Source organism: Haliotis rufescens, unplaced genomic scaffold (assembly GCF_023055435.1).
Source record: "Haliotis rufescens isolate VD_foot unplaced genomic scaffold, xgHalRufe1.0.p SCAF_16, whole genome shotgun sequence".
NCBI lineage: Eukaryota > Metazoa > Mollusca > Gastropoda > Lepetellida > Haliotidae > Haliotis > Haliotis rufescens.
The window spans coordinates 15,444,940-15,464,277 of record NW_025963846.1 but is presented as its reverse complement, the minus strand read 5'-3'; the positions used below and the strand labels follow the sequence as shown (position 1 = coordinate 15,464,277).

Below are 19,338 nucleotides of genomic sequence, written 5' to 3'. Positions count from 1 at the left end.
GCGCACCAGGATCCCAGGATCGTGACTTCGAATCAAAGCTTCGCTTTAATCATGTAACGGGTACAAGTGCACGTTCAGATAAAGTTGTGAAGAACGATTTTGGATTACTTTCTTCCCAGACACCAATTACCCTTTTATAAAGGCTGATATGCCACACTTTCATGGATGATGTCATCAAGATGATACAATAAAAAATAGCGATCTATACTTTATTGTTGTATCAGTTAGTGTCCTTGAATACAGGGGGCACATGGCGCACTTGGCACCAGTCTGCGAATGGTTCCGGGCCTGCATCCTCAACTATCCAGAGTACCATATTTCTATTTCATTTTGACAAATACCCATTAGCAGTTCACTACCCCAGCTTCGTTTCGAGCCTGATTCGAACAGCTCTGTATTAAAGATAGCTGTCCAATCAAAGTACTCTCACGAGCGAGAGAAAGTATGTGCTTAGTCAGAGATTGGAGTGATGGAGCTGGTGATGTCACTCCCGCTACGAATCTATGTCGCAAATGCTGTCCAGAGTAACAATAAAAAAAACAATTACCTCACATATACAGCCAAACAATTACCTCCCATGTACAGCCAAAACATTACCTCGCACATACAGCCAAACAATTACCTCCCATATACAGCCAAACAATTACCTCCCATATACAGCCAAACAATTAACTCCCATGTACAGCCAAACAATTACTTTACATATACAGCCAAACAATTACCTTACATATACAGCCAAACAATTACCTCACATATACAGCCAAACAATTACCTCATATATACAGCAAAACAATTACCTCCAACATACAGCCAAACATGTACTTCCCAAGGAAATAGATCTTCGAAAAGAGATTCTGAAAGAACAAATATGGTCTAACAAACCGGCACCTCCTGGATTAAGTGACATGTTTGTGACGTGTTTTAGTCAAAAAATAAATTCAATTTAAATCTTTGAAGCTTAATAAACTCACTTCCTTGTTGTCTTGTTTTATTTATTTATTCATTTCAATAGATATGACTGCGATTTTATAAAAAAAAAAAAAAAAAATATGATCCAACGTGTTTCGTCTTTACAAAACAAAACAGTTCAGGAAGTGATTATTACACTGCACTCAAATTACCTGGAAAATTTCGGTACCGTATACAGTGCTTATTTACAAATATTTAAAATTTAGTTAGCGACTACCGTGTTTGTATTCTATCACGGCTTCTCCCCTCCTGCACACATCAGCCACGTGAGGCAGTTCCGGTACTCGCAAAGGACCAAAAATGTGTTAAGTTATTACATATTAAGGTCGTTCGTACACGATGTGTCCGCCGTGTGACTAGACTGCGACAGCTGTGCACAATAATACTATAAAAGTGCAGCAGATCGGAGCACTTGCAACACTCTGCTTGAGAATTTCAACGTACACCCAGGTAAGCAAGTTGGGATATTTTTTCTGTCACAGCAAAACACATTACGAACCACAAAACATTTCTTTTCAGGACAGACAGTAAATGGACGATCTCTTCATGTCTGGAATTATTTCTTCAGTGAAGGAGAGGGTTATGAAATACTGTAAGGGACATTCCCGCGTTATCGCAATCTTGACCTTTGAGAAAATGTTAACTGCGCAAAGAGAGCGAACACGCGAGAATTTTCCTTCAAGTATTCCATTGGTCGTCCTATGTACTAGTCCGGACTGATGCCGATTTATAGTGTTAGCACACTGAGGTACCATGCCGCAGTGTAACATGAAAACCACACACAGACACAGTATACTGACTCCAAGCTGACATGTCCTTGTTTTAACCCCTTAATTCCGAGCGCCAGACAGGGTAACAACAAATACCATCTTTTAACGTCTTTTGGTATGACGTGACCGGGTATCGAATCCCGGACCTTCCGCTATCCTGGCGGACGCTCTCCCACTAGACCACGGAGGCGGTCACGGCTATCACGACTATAGTTCAAGGACGAGATATTTATCTTCCACAATTATGCTCTTGAAATCTTACCATGTGAGCTTTATGTGATATGTGCATAATATTCAATCCATTAAAATCTTGTCTTAATTTTACTCCGATAAGATAATATTATCAATAACATTAAATCTCATTTAAATTTAGGTTTCACTGATATTCCATCTTTTATTGTGTCCTTTTGAAACACACTGCAGTTGTCGCAGCCGTAAGAAGTGACGATGAAGACCACGTTCCTGATATTCCTTGTGGCGGTCGTCGTGCCTAGCCATGGATGGGTAGGTTGCATCTTCTCCCATCAGGCTCCCATCGCTTTGAACAATGGCGCAATGACCATGCTTTATGATATAAAGAATGAAATTTTATTTTCGAACGAGGAAATATTCCACATATAATTATGTGTTTATCTCAGAGTAAAATATTAATTTACCGTATCAATAGGAGTATATTTAAGAAGCAATGTTTTATTTTCTCTGGCATGTTCTGACTTGAATTATGTGATCAATCGAGATTTGTTAGTCAGTGGGGTGATATTTTATGTCGCATCATCATGTTTAAAATTTCAATTACATGCAGGTAGATAGGTGTTTCCTTCATCACTTTTCTATCAACGCTGTAACTCAAGAATAATTGTGTATTCATTACACGGGGGAACACTTGGGTCTATAGTCTTCCCCACTTGAAATATGAATCACGCAATATCGTGATTACTAATTAACGAAGATAGCTGTATGTATTCCAATACTCATAGAATTGAACCAAACCATCGACAAGGGAGATTACTGACAGTTATGTCAAAAAAACATATTTTCAAGAAAAATCCATTTTGGTATTGATGATACTCAGTATTCGCAAAGAAGGTAAACATGTCTTCCCTACCGGTAGTACACGCCACCCAAATTTTCAATAAATAATGTGCCAGTGAGTAGGAAGGAATGAAAACTCAATGTCAGGGTCAAAACACAGGAAAGCATGCTGAGCGACGTATCAAGCTCAATAGATTAATTGCACTTTTCACATTAAACTGCGAATTGGGAGCAGGCACATGTCAGTAAAAGATGTTTTTCGACGGCTGTTTTCAAAGGGCCAGGTGACTGGTAGTGATATTCAGAGGATCGCTGACAAGTATATAGGCAGCACCACTTGGTCCTACGCCTCCTCGCACAGAACCGGGGCAAACACCAAAAGTGTAACATCTTCGTCGCGGAAGTCTTGGAGGAGGCGGGAGTCGACGTCCCTCACAGGTGAGATGCACCCGTGAAGATCCGAGTGAAATAGGTCTTCAAACAACCCATGCTTGTTGTGAGTGGCAGCTATGCTTGTCGTAAGAGGCAACTGACTGGATCGGTTGGTTAGGCTTCCTGACGTGGTTGATGCAAGTATCCAAAATGCGAAGATCGATACTCATGTTGTCAATCACTGGATTGTCTGGTCCAGGCTCGATTATTTACAGACCGCCGTCATATAGCTGGAATATTGCTGAGTGCGGCGTTAAACAACAAACAAACGAACGCAGTTGAGTTGAGCACACCTGAAATAGTCAGTGCGATCTGCTGTAATATTGGATAGGAAGACTCCTTCTATTAATGCAACCCCCTTAGCGGAGTAGTACGAAGAACACACACACACACACACACACACACACACACACACACACACACGCACAATAACAATAATAATAATAAAATTACTTTTGCACGCGAGGTTAAATCAGCCTCACCACCTTTCCACCTCATTTTAGCATTTCACTCTCTTTCGTAAGTGGAAATCTGGAATGTTTCCGTCAGTTTACCCGGGATTAATATGTTTGAAAACACACTATTTAAGCCTTTTGGCACATGCAAATTTGAACATCTGCATTTTAGACATTTAGCTAATCAGGAAATACAGAATCATATTTTGAATCATTCAGCTCATAAATACATGATCACCATAGTGTCGGATTCCTTCTGTGTAATACGAAATGTGTTTGGATCAAATTGATCTCGACAACGAGAAAGATGTTGATGGTTGCAGAAAACCAATGGTTGATAGTCTGAGCACCAAACAATTCCACGCCTGCCACTTCATATCCGTTTTATTCCGGGGGTCACCGGGTTTTTCAACGCCTCTTTCTCACGTCTGATAGTAGAGCGTCCGCCAGGAGAGCGGAAGGTCCAGGGTTCAATGCCCGATCACGTCATACAAAAAAACCTTAAAATATGATACTCGTTGTTACCCTGTCTGGCGCTCGGCATTAAGGGTCTTAAAACAAGGACTGGTCGGCTTGGAGTCAGTATACTGTGTCTGAGTGGGATATTCGTGTTAATCTGCGGCATGGTATCTCAGTGAGCTTGCACTGTAAAAAGGCATCAGTCCGGACTAGTACAAGCACGCACGCACACACACACACACACACACACACACACGCACGCACGCACGCACACACACACACACACACACACACACACACACACACAGGTGCATGCACGTCGCTATATAAGTGCAATGATATTGGACACGACGTTAAACCCAATTCCATATCTCCTCACAAGATTTGGCGGCGGGTCCGGCTCTGTCCCGCATTTAAAAAATGGCCAAAGAAATGGTTTGAAATTATGATTTTTTCATTCCTCAGACCCTTACCGCTCTAATAATTTTTTTTCATTTTATTTTGAACACCGACTCAATGTTTTGAGACGAAAAAATATGCGAAAAATAAAACCTTATTGATTTCACCATTTTTGTAAAGAAGAATATAATCCATCATGATATTTCACTTGTATTCAAATTACTCTGCTAACGTATTATATAACATATTAATGTAACTGTCGTAATGCATGTCTTAAATCAGAAACCAGATTGATAGCAGCTGTAGGGAGAATTTATACCGTGATATTCGACTTTTTATTCTGCTCAACAATTTCTTATATCTTTAGATTGATAGAATCCAGACTGATCGCAGCTGTAAGACCTTTGACATTCCTTAATACTTCCAACCTGAATCGGGGCACAGGTGGCCCAGTCGTCTAAGGCGCCGCGATTCGCTCCCTTGGGCACGCCGGAAACCTGTGATTGTGGGTTCGAACCCCGATTATTTTTCTAGGTTTGTCAGCACATACCCGTGCTCGTGGGTTTCATCGAAGTGGTAAACGTCTGAGGCCTGCATCACTTCGGTTGTTCCCCACACATTAAGCTGACACGCCGCGACATAACTGGAATACTGTTAAAATAAGCGTTAAACCAAACTCACTCACTCACTCACTCCAACCCGAATCCTGTATCATAAATAACCTTTTAACTTCACCATCAGCAACAATAGAGCAGCAATAAACATATAACATTATGGAAATTGTTTCCTGCACATTTAGGATGAATGGTCTTTCATTATATGGATTCATGTGTTTATTTACATTGGTTATAAACTTGAACGTTTTCATTTCACTCGTGTTCCAGGCACTGGTGGACATGGAGCCCCATCGGAGCAGGAGAGTGGGGAAATCCAAACTCAAGCTATTTGAAACGTGAGTCTTGCTGGACTCACGTGATCTCGGCACAAGTTGGTGACGTCATCGGGGACGGTGTGCACGTTGGCATTGTAACGGGTAGCCAGCTCACCACAAGTGCACGTTTTGACAAAGTTGTGAAGAACGATTTTGGTTTTCGATCCTCCCAGGTTCCAATGACCCTGTGGAGTTATACATGCTGAGATGTAAGACTTTCATAAATGATATCACCAAGTTAATAAATGAAAATAGCGATCTATTCTTTATTGGTGTAATGATTTCTGTTATTGAATACAGAGGTGACCCAGATTTACGTCCCTTAGGCGCACCAGGATCCTAGGATCGTGGCTTCGAAACAAAGCTTCGCTTTAATCATGGTCCTTAGTGTATCAGCACGTTGTTTTCTCACATAGTTGTAAACATCGACTACATGCGTGGCTTGGCGCTTTCCTCCCACATTAAGATGACAAGTCGTGATGTAACATTTACTGTTCAAACTGCTATTGCACCACTCATTCACTGGTCACTTACGGCCTACTGATAATTGCCGCTGCAACAGGGAATCTGTTGGAGAGTTCTGTAGACTCCCTGGTTACATGAAAGAGCGGAGTCAATAAATATGAAATTTCAAGCGAAAACTTTACTTGTTTACGTAAAACCTAAGGACAATTATTTTTTTCTCAGCAACAAATTGGTTCTCTGATATAAATCCAAACATACCAGTCCATGGTATTACGAACAACGTCGTACGCCGCCTGGTAACAATTCATTGAGTCTTACAATCTGAGATAACCTAATTAAAACCAGATGGGGTAGATGCCATAGTCCACGAACTCATTGTCTTCAGCATCTGTGATAAGTAGTCCTGGACAATCATACCGAAATCGGTACAGAAATCGGAACAGAAATCGGTACAGAAATCGGTACAGAAATATGTTGTGAAATCAGAAAATAACCACACAAGATCAATGAACAATCAACACATTATTTTGGAATACAATGTGCCTGAATTGTAGGCAGACAGTTTTCTGTTGCAGTCTGTCAGTTTTTATTGGTAGGCCTGGTCATCATCTAGAGCATCTTCCCGAGGCAATAAAGTTAATTGGTTGTCAAAGTACAGTTATTGCACACGAACTAACTTGAATTTCGTGGCTCGATTGTAGCTCCACAAGCGGCTATTACGAGTTGTGTCCCTTGACACTGATCGCTAATAACATCTTGATTGTAAAAAAAACGAGTCTTACCTGGCGAAGAGCATGAAATAACCTGTGCACCTTCATTAAAAACATGAAAAGATTAGGCAAATATCTGTCGACACCCAGTTGGTGGTGCACATGCTCTGCAAATCCTGCAATCGACCTGAATCTGCATGGCAGTCGCCATGTTGTTCATGAACCGGATGTACATTTCGTCACCAGATTTTGATTGGACTATTCGTAGACTCGTTAGTTCATCCAAAATGTAACTCCATAATTGCATCTTAGTTCGACAAGGGTGGAAACTAGAATTTATAGTCAGTTAACTCCCTTGCCTTGGGAAGTTTTTTTGTTGTTTAACGCCGCACTCAGCAATATCCCAGTTGTATGACGTCGGTCTGTAAATATCGAGTCTGGACCAGACAATCCAGTGATCGAGCATCGATTGATGCAATTGGGATACGACGAAATGCATCAGCCGGGTCAGCGAGCCTGACAACATGATTTCGGAAGTCGCTTATTACGACAAGCATGTGTTGCTGAAGACCTATTCTAACCCGGATCTTCACGGGCTCTCGGGAAGTTGCATTTAGAGTATCGTGTATCTCATCTTCCCGAGGCAAGGGAGTTAACTGACTATAAAAGTCCAGTTTCCACTCTTGCCGAATTGGGCTGGAATTATGGAGTTATATGAAGTAAGTAATTATTGATCAGATCGTCTTCATTGGGCGCCGCCATTTTGTTTGTATCAAAATGCAAGTGTTAAGAGAGGTGGAATCTGATTGGTCAATAATCTAAATTTACTAATAAACCACGTATTAGCGTCATCCGTCGAGCCAGATGTATGTAATCGGGCAATAAGTCTAAGATTCCATGATTTACCTTCACAGGGTTTCGTCATGTCCAAGGGTTTTGCCAGTTTTCATATGCTATTTAGCATTTATTATTTCATGTTTTTGTATTTCCACACTGAGTGGGTCAACACAGTTTCTACAGTCATCAAAATATATTAAAGGATGGTTTTCTAGAAAATCTGCGATTTCTTAATCAAATCAGTAGTCTGAATTTACGTGCGGATTTAACATTGCTCCGAAGCAGACATACCAATCATCAGCAGTGAAGGTCGTAAAGCATATCTATAGCAATATTTTATAATTGTTTTTCAAAATACTTTACAATCTTTACTTTTAGCAGCTTTTACACTTCTTCAGAGACAGACTTTCCAAAATCATTTTTTTCTTTAAAAAACACTTTTTGGTGTTCAAATGTTTTCTACAATGTTCACCGTCATTCGTAATTTTAACCTATCTATAAGGACATATTTTGAACGTTTCAGTGTTTAGCTTCCCGGTCCAACCACTGTGGCTGGTGTTGGCGCAATTTGTTATAATATTCGACCGCCGTGCTGCATGGTTTCCCATAGTTGATATAAAGCTATTAGGTCTTGTAACATATCAGCAGTGTTTAACTTCAAAGTTCACAAACTCACACCCACGTGCTTGGTCCCACCGACATCGAAGTCGACTGTCAGGGGAATATGAGCAGTCTCTTTTCTTGGTACCATTTTAAAGTGGTTGAAGCATTCATAAATAGACATCTTCCTAAGGCAAGGGAGTTAACTGACTTTTAAAGTCCAGTTTCCACCCTTGCCGAACTAGGCTGGTATTATGGAGATATGTTTTGGCTGGACTAACGAGTCTATGCATAGTCCAATGCAAATCGCGTAAGGAAATCGAAATCCGGTTCGTAAACTGTTTCAGTCAATTGCAGGATTTGCAAAGCATGTGCACCGCCAACTCGGCGTCAACAGATATTTTTTCAAATATTTCGTGTTTTTATTCAAAGTGCTCACGAGGTTTCATGCACTTTACAATGTAAGCCCCGTTTTATCACAATATAGATCTTGATTATTGTTTAGATCGTCATGACTCGGCGTCCCCTTTTTTTGAAGCACATGCAAGTGATACAAGAGGCGGAATCTGATTGGTCGATAGGAGAGGCATAATAATCACTGGTGGCGCTACGATCGAGCCCAGGAATTCCAGCCTAGTTCGGCAAGGGTGTAAACTGGACTTTTATGGTCAGTTAACTCCCTTGCCTCAGGAAGATGTACATAGAGGGCACAACACAATAATCTTCACCACTATTGTCTTGACTGCCATTACGCCTCTTCGTCTGATCCTGGTTTACCACGTAGTACAAGTGTACCAAGTGTATCGGTATTTGTGTTGGACCTGTGTGGTTACTCATGAATACAAACACTGTTTTCATCATTTAGAATAACCAGGCTCGATTATCAGCCAAAATTGATTCCCTTGGGCGTTAGGGGCAACATATCGATAGAAATTATATGAATGAATCGCTGAAATACGTGATGACACAACGTGTTCGCGAAAAGGGCATAAGCACACCCTGCACTACCGACATCAGCCTCCACTCACACAATCTGCATTAAACTGCGATGCGTCGGCGGCCTGTAAACAAACCAGAGAAGCTATTTTTTGTATCGAATATGTAACGTCATATAAAAACGTCAAATCTATTTGTCATTGGGTTGTTCGTTTATAAGGCAGTATTTACAACGCTTACAGTTTACATAAAGTCAAATATATATTTTCGTCCTGTTATCGGTGTGGGAATAAAAGCATAAATGCTAAGTGGTTCCACGAATAACAAAATATCTGACAAGACATAATACTCTCATCACATGCTTGCATTTAGTTTGAGCCTCAGCTAGGACATGCAATCTTCAAAATCTCTGACCTATGATTGTGGGTTCGAATCCCGGTTCGCTACGATTATGTTTCTAGGTTTGTCAGCACCACATCCGTGGTCGTGAGTTTAACCGAAGTGGTAAACGTCTGAGACCTGTATCACTTCGGGCTTTCCTCCCACATTAAACTGACACGCCGTGATATAACTGGAATACTGTTAAAAGCGGCGTTAAACCCAACTCACTAACTCATGATCAGAACTTACAAAAACGTGCATCAACAATATACATCGGCTTCCAAGGCCCCGTTCCACAAAGCGAGGGGCGGTCGGGTAGCCTAGTGGTTAACGCGTTCGCTCGTCATGTCCAATGTGTGAAGCCCATTTCTGGTGTCCCCCGCCGTGATATTGCTGGAATATTGCTAAAAGCGGCGTAAAACCATACACACTCACTCACTCCACAAAGCGATCTTAGCGCTGAGACAATCCCATACTTTAACACAGGCTTATGATAATCGGAGAGCTAAGATCGCTTAGTAGAACTGGACCCAGAGTGTTAACTAAGCCACCTTTCCGAGATTACTCCGCTGACAACCACGCTACACTCACACAAGCCGCTAACATCATAAAGCGAAGAGAGATGCTACTCAGCGACACATGTGCCCATACAAAGTCCCAGTAAGCCGACCCACTTCGCTGTGTTATTGTTTATACCCCCACCAACATCCGCCTCACCCCGCCAATTTTCTCAACTAAGGCAATGATACTTTCTCTCCTCTTTTTCTTTATTTATAGGTATATTATTTCAATAATACCTTAACTGATAATAATTCTACAATCTATTCTGGGTTTTTTTGGCATAGTTTGTATTTAGTGGTTTTGTTTATTTGTCTGTTTACTCCCCCTTTTTTATCTCAATATATACAACTTAACATAAATCTATTTCTTCATCAATACACTCAGCCCCAACAGTTTATATTTTGGGTCAGGTGTTACACTATTGCCTTATTGCCTTATTTATTATCAAATCAGCCCCACCTGACCTCGTCCCCGAAATATAAATTTTCGAAATCGGAGGGGGCACGGGTGACCCAGTCGTCTAAGGCACAGCGATTCTCTGTGCGGAGTTGTGTCCCTTGGGCACGCCAGAAACCCATGATTGTGGGTTCGAATCCCGGTTCGACCCGATTATGTTTCTAGATTTTTTCAGCACCATGCCCGTGCTCGTGGGTTTCACCGAAGTGGTAAACGCCTGAGACATGCATCACTTCGGGCTTTCCTCCCACATTAAGCTGACACACCGCGATATAACTGGAATACTGTTAAAAGCGGCGTTAAACCAAACTCACTCACTCACACTCACTCAAAATCGGAAGTGGACGTTAAAACCTTAATTACTAGCAATGCTCTTGGTTTTTGCCGAGGACGTCAGAAAACTAGGTCGGAACAAGAGCCATAAACATGTTTACCAATGTGTGCAAGATTAGTGCAAGATCAAGTTTCAGTGTCGTTGTTCGTGAAACAAGAGATGAGATCGGAGGCAATGATTATAACATAACATATCCTAAAATTTATTTAGATAACATTCCAAATAATTGACACAGTTGACTTTGTAACACAACTTTGAAAACCAGCATTCAATAGGCATACGTTATTCTTCAGAATAATGTGTTTACGTTGGGTGGGATGGCAACACAATGCGAGGGAGGTGTTAAGCGGCATTTTTACAGCTGTATCCTATAATCGAGCCACCCCCGGGTTAGAATTGGACTTCAGCATCCCATGCGGTTTGAGGTGACTAAGGGGATCGGGTGGTCAGGCTCGCTGACTTGGTTGATGCATGTCATAGTATAGCTCAGTTGCGTAGATCGATGCTTATGAATCACTGTATTGTCTGGTCCAGACTCGATTATTTACAGAACGCCGCCTTATAGCTGAACTGTCCAGCATTATACAAAAAACAAATATAATCGACCCAGGCAAACAAGTGATTGACAGCATGAGTAACGATTCAAGACGTCGGGGCACGATCCCACACAATCCGGCAGGTCATACAGCCCACGCTTTTTGTTTGTTTGCTTGTTTGTTTGTTTGAACATATCCAGCTACGCAGGAGAGACCTAATCAGCATTGGGTCAGACAAAGAAGTGGTTGTTATTTTCAACATGCTAACCCATGTCATCCAAACAGCAAAAAAACCTCACCACCAGCTGATAATAACAATGTGCCGAGGGGAACTCATGGGGGTGTATGTGATTTTGTACCCAAAACAAATGTTTACCTCAGTGATTTTGTGAAGCATAAAACATCTATAGAAAATTTTATATATCAGTATATAATTATATTATGTCCCTTTACATTGCAAACGAATTAACAAAAATATGAAGCACAATATCACTTTATTTATTACTACTGAAATAATGCAAAGCCACACGTTTTCTCGGGGGTCACAAGCCAGGCAGTGTATCATCTCGGGATAGTGAGTGAGATGGTTTTACGCCGCTTCTAACAATATTCCAGCAATATCATGGCGGTCGACACCAGAAATGGGCTTCACACATCGTATCCATTTGGGAATCGAACCCGGGTCTTCGGCGTGACGAGCGAACGCTTTAACCACTCGGCTACCCCACCGCCCTTCATCACGCGATAAGTGTGGACACTACTAGATGTCGTTGAGCTTTATCCAATCCTATTGATGTATTATGTCATTAATTTTAAATAAAAAAGTAACTGCATATTTTGAAGCTAATACAAAATTAGAGGGGGTGGGAAGGGACAGCGATTTATATTGTTGCTGTGACAAAGAAGCATGCAACAAAATATTAACGAAAAGATAACGCAATGGTACGTAACCAAAGCTGTTTTACAGCAGCCACTCAACATGTACCTGCATTGTGAAACAGAATACGGGAATACGTCTTTAGCTCCACCACACTGACGCACACACATTAATGCCACAAACAAGAAATCATGTGACGGAAATATGTTAATAGACGATTAGTATACAAATGTATGGGATTTGACAAGGAACCTCTGATGTGCACACCGGTGATACTCGCGCTCACAGTGTTACTGATGTCAACAGAGACGCGTTCTCCTTTGTGTGTTGGAATATTGGTGGTCTTCTCAGCAAAATAAATGATGTTGACTTTTTAACTTACATCAGTAAATTTGATATTGTGTGCCTTGTTGAGACATTTGTTGTAAATATTCCAGGAAAACATTGGCTACATGGATATGATACTTTTTACTGTCCTGCAGTTAAGTTATCCAACTATGGACGTTTATCAGGTGGTATTTGTCTGTGTGTACGTCAATCACTGAGTAGTTTCTGTAATGTTATACAAGCAGATAGAGACAACATAATTGGTCTCTCGTTATCTAAAGATTTATTTAGAATTGACAAAAATGTGAATTTGTTTTGTACCTATATCCCTCCAATGGGGTCTTCTTATTATAATCATGTAAACACCAATAGTAACATTGTAAAAGTAGAAGAATTCTTAATAGATAATGATGAAATGTTTTCAAATTCATACAATTTAATCTGTGGAGATATGAACGCGAGAACAGGTGAGAGAAATAACCCTGATATTAGCAATAATGATGATAGCTTCAATCATACCTCCCCTTTCCCTGAGGAGGAGGATGACCCTGTTGAGGATCGTACTTCACAGGATACAGTTGTAAATAGATTTGGTCAAATGTTGTTGGATTTATGCTATGTTTTTAAACTTTACATCGTAAATGGACGTGTATATGGTGATACTAATGGGGAATTTACTTATTGTAGCCAACATGGATCTAGTGTGAACGATTATTTTATAAGTTCACCAGATTTTTTTCAGTTTATCAATATGTTCACTGTCGGTGATCGATCTGATTCTGATCACTTTCCATTAGAATTGATGTGTAGATTTCCAAATATGGGTAAGAGGTGCAACAATGATTCATGTATGGATCCACAAGCATCAGAGAAAATTGTATGGAATGATCATTACTCCAGTTTGTTTCTTGATAACCTGAGATATAATTTTACTGAAAACAAAGAAATGGTCCTTAAAGAAATTGATAATGCTATTGAAAACGCAATTAGCCACTTTGTCGACATTGTATTAGACTCTGCTAGCTGCATGAAAAAGACAATACGACATAATCCACAATTTGCAAATCACAAACCACTAAGTCTAGAATGTAGACAAGCGAAACGAGAAACACGTAGGGCACTTAGGAGATTTAGAACACAAAGAACAGTCGCTAACAGAATTGTGTACTGTAGACAAAGAAATCATTATAAATTTTGTTGCAGAAAATTTAAATCCATTTCACGTAAGAAATCAGCTGAAAGATTGCATAGAAGCATAAATAGTCAATCTAGCTTTTGGAAACAGATAAGAATCATATAACGAAAGCAGAATGGCTGTGCCATTTTAGAGAGGTTTTTGCAAATGACAATGTTTTTTCTCCTCACTTAGATGATGAAAATGAACTCAGTTCTAATCAGTTTACAGATATTGATGCATTCATACTAAATTCTACGATAACTGAACATGAAATTACATCATCAATAAATAAGTTAAAAAAAGGAAAATCCGCCGGGCCCGATCAAGTGCTGATAGAAATGCTTAAATGTTCCCAATTAGATATTATGCCATTTCTTCATAAATGTTTCAACAAACTCTTTGATAATCAAATATTTCCAAACAGTTGGTCTTGTTCAGAAATAGTCCCTCTACATAAAAAAGGCGATCCGAGAAACCCTGACAACTACAGGGGGATCTCATTAATGAGTGTTCTGGGGAAAAATTTTACCTCTGTTTTGAATAACAGGCTTACTAACTGGGCGAATATGAGAGATAAGATACCGGAAGTTCAAGCTGGTTTTAGAAAAAATTATTCAACCATAGATCATATTTTTACATTATATGCTGCAATTCAAAAATGTCTAACACGTCGTAAACACAAGGTTTACGTTGCTTTTATTGATTTTAAAAAGGCATTTGATACAGTTGATCGTTATAAATTATGGTGTTGTTTAAGAAAAGCTGGACTACAAGGGAAGATGTTTAATATACTACAATCAATGTATTCAAATATCAAGTCATGTGTACGTAGTGATTATGGTGTTACTGATTTTATCGATTGCCCATCTGGTTTACGTCAGGGATGTATACTGAGTCCTCTGTTATTTTCGTTTTTCATAAGCGAATTATATTATGAAATCTCAAGTAACGGCAAGCATGGCATACAGATGTATCCTGACATCCTTGAACTTCTTATGCTCCTTTTTGCCGATGATGTTATTTTACTATCTGACACTGTTATTGGTCTACAGAATCAGTTGAATGTATTAGATAAATATACTAAGGAATGGAATTTATCTGTAAATTTAGATAAGACAGAAATTATAGTATTCAGAAAAGGGGGTCCTTTAAATTTTAGGGAAAGATGGTACTTAAATGGACAACAAATTAATGTAGTTAATGGTTATAAGTATCTCGGCATAATGTTTAATTCAACACTAAATATGAACAAATGTGTATCTGACTTATCACTGCGAGGGAAACGAGCTTCACTTAATATAATGTCTGTTTCACATAAACTTGGAGTTATTACTCCAAAAGTATTTTTCAAATTATTTGATACTCAAATACAGCCAATTTTATTGTATGGATCTGAAGTGTGGGGTTACCGAAGATATGAATGTTTAGAAAGAATTCACCTACTGGCATGTAAAAAGTTTCTTCGCGTTGGAATAGCAACACCAAATAATATGATATATGGAGAATGTGGAAGATACCCACTTTACATTAATTCACAAATAAAGTGTTTAAAATATTGGTTTAATATCATCCGTATGCCAGAACATCGGCTTCCGAAAAAAGCTTATAACATGCTCTTTCATTTAGATAGTATCGGTAAAGTTACATGGGTATCGCATATTAGGACACTATTATTCTCACATGGATATGGGTATATATGGCTTAACCAATCTGTTGGTGATCAACATTTATTTCTAAATGATTTTCGTAAAATAGCAATAAATATGTTCTATCAAGGGTGGCAATGCAACTTGGAAAATAGTTCACGTTATGATTTGTACAGAACATTTAAGACTCTATTAGAGCCAGAAAAATATCTATCAGTTTTAACAAATAGTCACCTAAGAAATGGATATATTAAATACAGACTTGGCTTGTCAAAACTTATGATTAACTATGGACGGAATATATCACTTGAAAGAATACAAAGAATTTGTCCATTCTGTAACTCTGCAATAGAAGACGAAATACATTTTACCTTTGAATGTCCTTATTATGCAGAATTACGTACTAAATATATACCAGAATGTTTCTTATCTAAGACGAGTAGAATAGCTTTTGTTTCTATTTTGTCATCGAATGATGCCGATGTAATGTTTAAACTGTCTTTATTTGTAAAACATGGGATGGAACTACGAAATAACATGTTGAGTGGAAATTCATAATTTTAATTACCTCACCCTAGAAAGCCCTCATGATTATCACCGATTGTTAAATGAATGTTATATTTATATAATTTTTGTTGTATCTCCCAATCTGTAAATTCTCACCCACTGTATTTATCTGAACTTGTATATGGGCCGATGGCCTTTGATACAATAAACATCTTTGACTTGACTTGACTTGACTGTATATGTTAAAGGTACAGAGACTTAAGGTCATACTGAAGCTTGTCACTTTAATGACAACAAAGCATCTCAACCAGGATGTTGATAGAGTCTGCTGACGCTGCGAAACTGTGTACGGAACGGGCGTGTAAACAAGTGAGCCTGAATTCGTCGTATTGGGCTTCACTTCGTTTCTTGGAAACAAGGAAATGTCGCAGTAACCTAGATTTCTAGCTGCAGATGTAGGTATATATAGCCCTAGTGCAGCATCACCATCACAAACACTTCACGTTTTGCAAGAACAAGGTAAGATATATGTTTATTCACAACTCCATATACATGCTCGGGTTTTTCTCTTTCTTACTCGTTGGTGATGTTTCTATATTGCAAACTGCATGTCCTGGATGTTGATTCTTTTCTCGTTAACACGTTGAGTTATGATATATCAGATACACAGGACAACTTACATTGTTTCTTTGCATAAACCATTTTGTAGCTTCGTGTATGTGTAATTCGCAGTGACATGACATGCGTGTACATCAGTTTTTAAATATTATTAAGAAACAAATTAGCCACCCTAATGCTGAATTAGGCGGTTACCTTGAATTTGGAAAATACTCGATTTTGATAGGTCAATCTGCGGTATTAAATCACAATAAACATCCTCTGATTGAAACAGTCGACTTGAAGGCCGCATCGCCGCGGAATCTTTCATTTTTAGACTAGTACATGAACTTCTTTTACAGTTATTTCTGTAGTATATCTAAATAATCATGTGTACAATTGTGGGCTACAAAATGCAAAGATGCGGTAACTTCAATATTCAAAGGATGTGTACCAATATATTTCTACATTTCTAGAAATCTACAAAGAGAATGTTTTCAAGTTTTGAGGACAACAAAGACCTTTCTATTTTGAACTCTTCAAAAAACGACTGAATGTGCGATCAGAATGTGCGATAAGACGCCATAATAGTCACGTGTGGTGTAGAACAAAACCTTTCCAAGGCTTGCTTAGTTTTCTTCAGGGTGCCCCCCTCATGTTAGCTTAGTACGTTGCCGTGCTACATGCTTTCATGTCCCTGTCATAGGTTCGAGTGAAGTATTAGGCTGTAAACAAACTGCTTGAGCACATACAGTGATATAGAGCGCCCTATTCTGTTTAATGGCAGTTGTCGGTGATTCCGTGTTCTGATCGACAACCCACTCAAAACACTAGATTCAACCCGTGCCGCTTCGCTCAATAGATTTGCTAACACCAAAGAGTTCGCGTTGTATATAGTCATGAGTGAGTGAGTGAGTATGGTTTTACGCCGCTTTTAGCAATATTCCAGCAATATCAGGGCGGGGGACACCAGAAATGGGCTTCACACATTGTACCCATGTCGGGAATCTAACCCGGGTCTTCGGCGTGACGAGCGAACGCTTTAACCACTAGGCTACCCGACCGCCCCGTATATAGTCATGGTAGAATGGAGATAAACATACTGTGTTTTCAGTGTTGAGCTAGGTTACCTGTAAATTTAACCTCGCTAAACTGAACTTGGAACCGAACGCGCAGCGTGAGGTTTCAAATGTTGAATTTAGCTCGTTTATCTCATAATTCAATCAAGCAATCACCTATAATAATGAAAAATGAAAAATGACAAATTAAAACAATGTTAGCAGGCTAGCAGACTCCCCACTATGTCATGTCGAGACGAATTGCACGTACATGTAAATGCAAAATTGTTAATGAATTTTAAACTATCAGTCTAATCTAAAATAGCAATCAAAGTTATCCACTGACATATCTTAATTAATAGATTTTTTTTTTTTGTGGAGGTGGTGGTGGGGGCTATATATTCACGTCAAACCGAATTCTACAGTCACAATTCCGGAATTTCGAAACAGTTTGTATACTGTCTCGGAATAAATACACTCCATTTTATAGTCATACTTTTCTCATGTAAATTCATAACACGACAGGTAGTCGCTAGAAAGCGCAACAATTCGCTGTACAGGGTTGCGTCCCTTAGACGCACCAGAAACCTATGATCGTGGGTTGGAAACCCAGATTCGCCCCGATTATCTTTCCAGGTTTGTCCGTGGATTCACCAAAGTGGTAAACGTCTAAGGCCTGCATCACTTTGGGCTTTCCTCCCACGTCAAATTGACACGCCGTGATATAACTCACTCACTCCCCAAGTTAGGTTTTCTTCATTGTCGTAAAATAACAGCTTGTGATCCCGATTTGCCGGCTCCAGTTGTGCTTGATGCCAGACTGACGTTATACTCATGTCCACTCTGAGGTGGAGCTTTTACAAACAGTCTCCCACCTCGTCTCCCTTTCCCAAACTTGAAATGACACGTATATCATATACATAATGTGTTTATATTCACAGCTATCCAAAGATGACAAAACTCCTCGCCGTTGTTGCCATGGCCATGCTGTTGGTGCTGCCCTACGCCCATGGCAATGGAGGAAGTTGCTGGGCCCCTCCGTTTGTGTTCGGCTCGACGTGCAGTTCGGACACTTCCATTTTCGGGAGTCCGGGTCACCGGGTCCGCTACTCCGTCAGCGTCACTGGCAATGGGGGGACACTCGTGTGCTGTGAGGCCAGAACCTGTGACACCAGAGGCTGCAGACTGAGGAGTATTGGGTGTGGTAGCTCCACTTTTGGTTCCACTGTCCCATGGGGGAACAATCTCGCCACCCCGGCTGTCAAGTGCAAGGGAACGCCTTTCGGAGCCTTCATCCGCTTTTCACACTGAGATGGGATGGACTTCCGGGTTCTTCCGCTTTACCCACTTTGATGGGACAGGCTTTCAAGCTCATACGCCTTTGACACCGAGACACGGTGGAAACGATGTATGCTGAGTGGAAAAATCCAAGAACACTTCTTTTAATCCAAACAAAAAGCTGAAATATTTTGTATAATGTTATACACCAAAGATGTCATATTTTATATCGGTTGTGATAATAAAACATGCTAACAAAATATGCGTGCTGTTAATTTCAGTTATTGTAATAAATAAGATGCTGCTCACTAGTGACACCTACTCTCCTAAATCTCTGTCGGGGGGCGGGGGGGGGGGGGGGGGGGGGGGGTCGTCTGAGGCGCCGCGATTCGCTGTGCAGAGTTGCGTCCCTTGGGCACGCCAGAAACCTATGATTGTGGGTTCGAATCCCGGTTCGCCCCGATTATGTTTCTAGGTTTGTCAGCACCATAGCCGTGCCCGTGGGTTTCAATGAAGTGGTAAATGTCTGAGACCTGCATCACTTCGGGCTTTCCTCCCACATTAAGCTGACACGCCGTGATAAGACTGGAATACGGTTAAAGGCGGTG

At 40.1% G+C, this 19,338-nt stretch overlaps 1 protein-coding gene across 1 annotated transcript; it reads left to right on the top strand.

The window, feature by feature from the left end:
• The first annotated feature begins 16,306 nt into the window (after positions 1–16,306).
• Positions 16,307–18,990, top strand: LOC125381008. Its single transcript, XM_048396918.1, has 2 exons — positions 16,307–16,316; positions 18,394–18,990. Exon 2 carries the CDS (start codon positions 18,404–18,406, stop codon positions 18,761–18,763), a length of 360 nt encoding a protein of 119 aa, XP_048252875.1. The 5' UTR covers positions 16,307–16,316; positions 18,394–18,403; the 3' UTR covers positions 18,764–18,990.
• Positions 18,991–19,338: the final 348 nt, after the last annotated feature.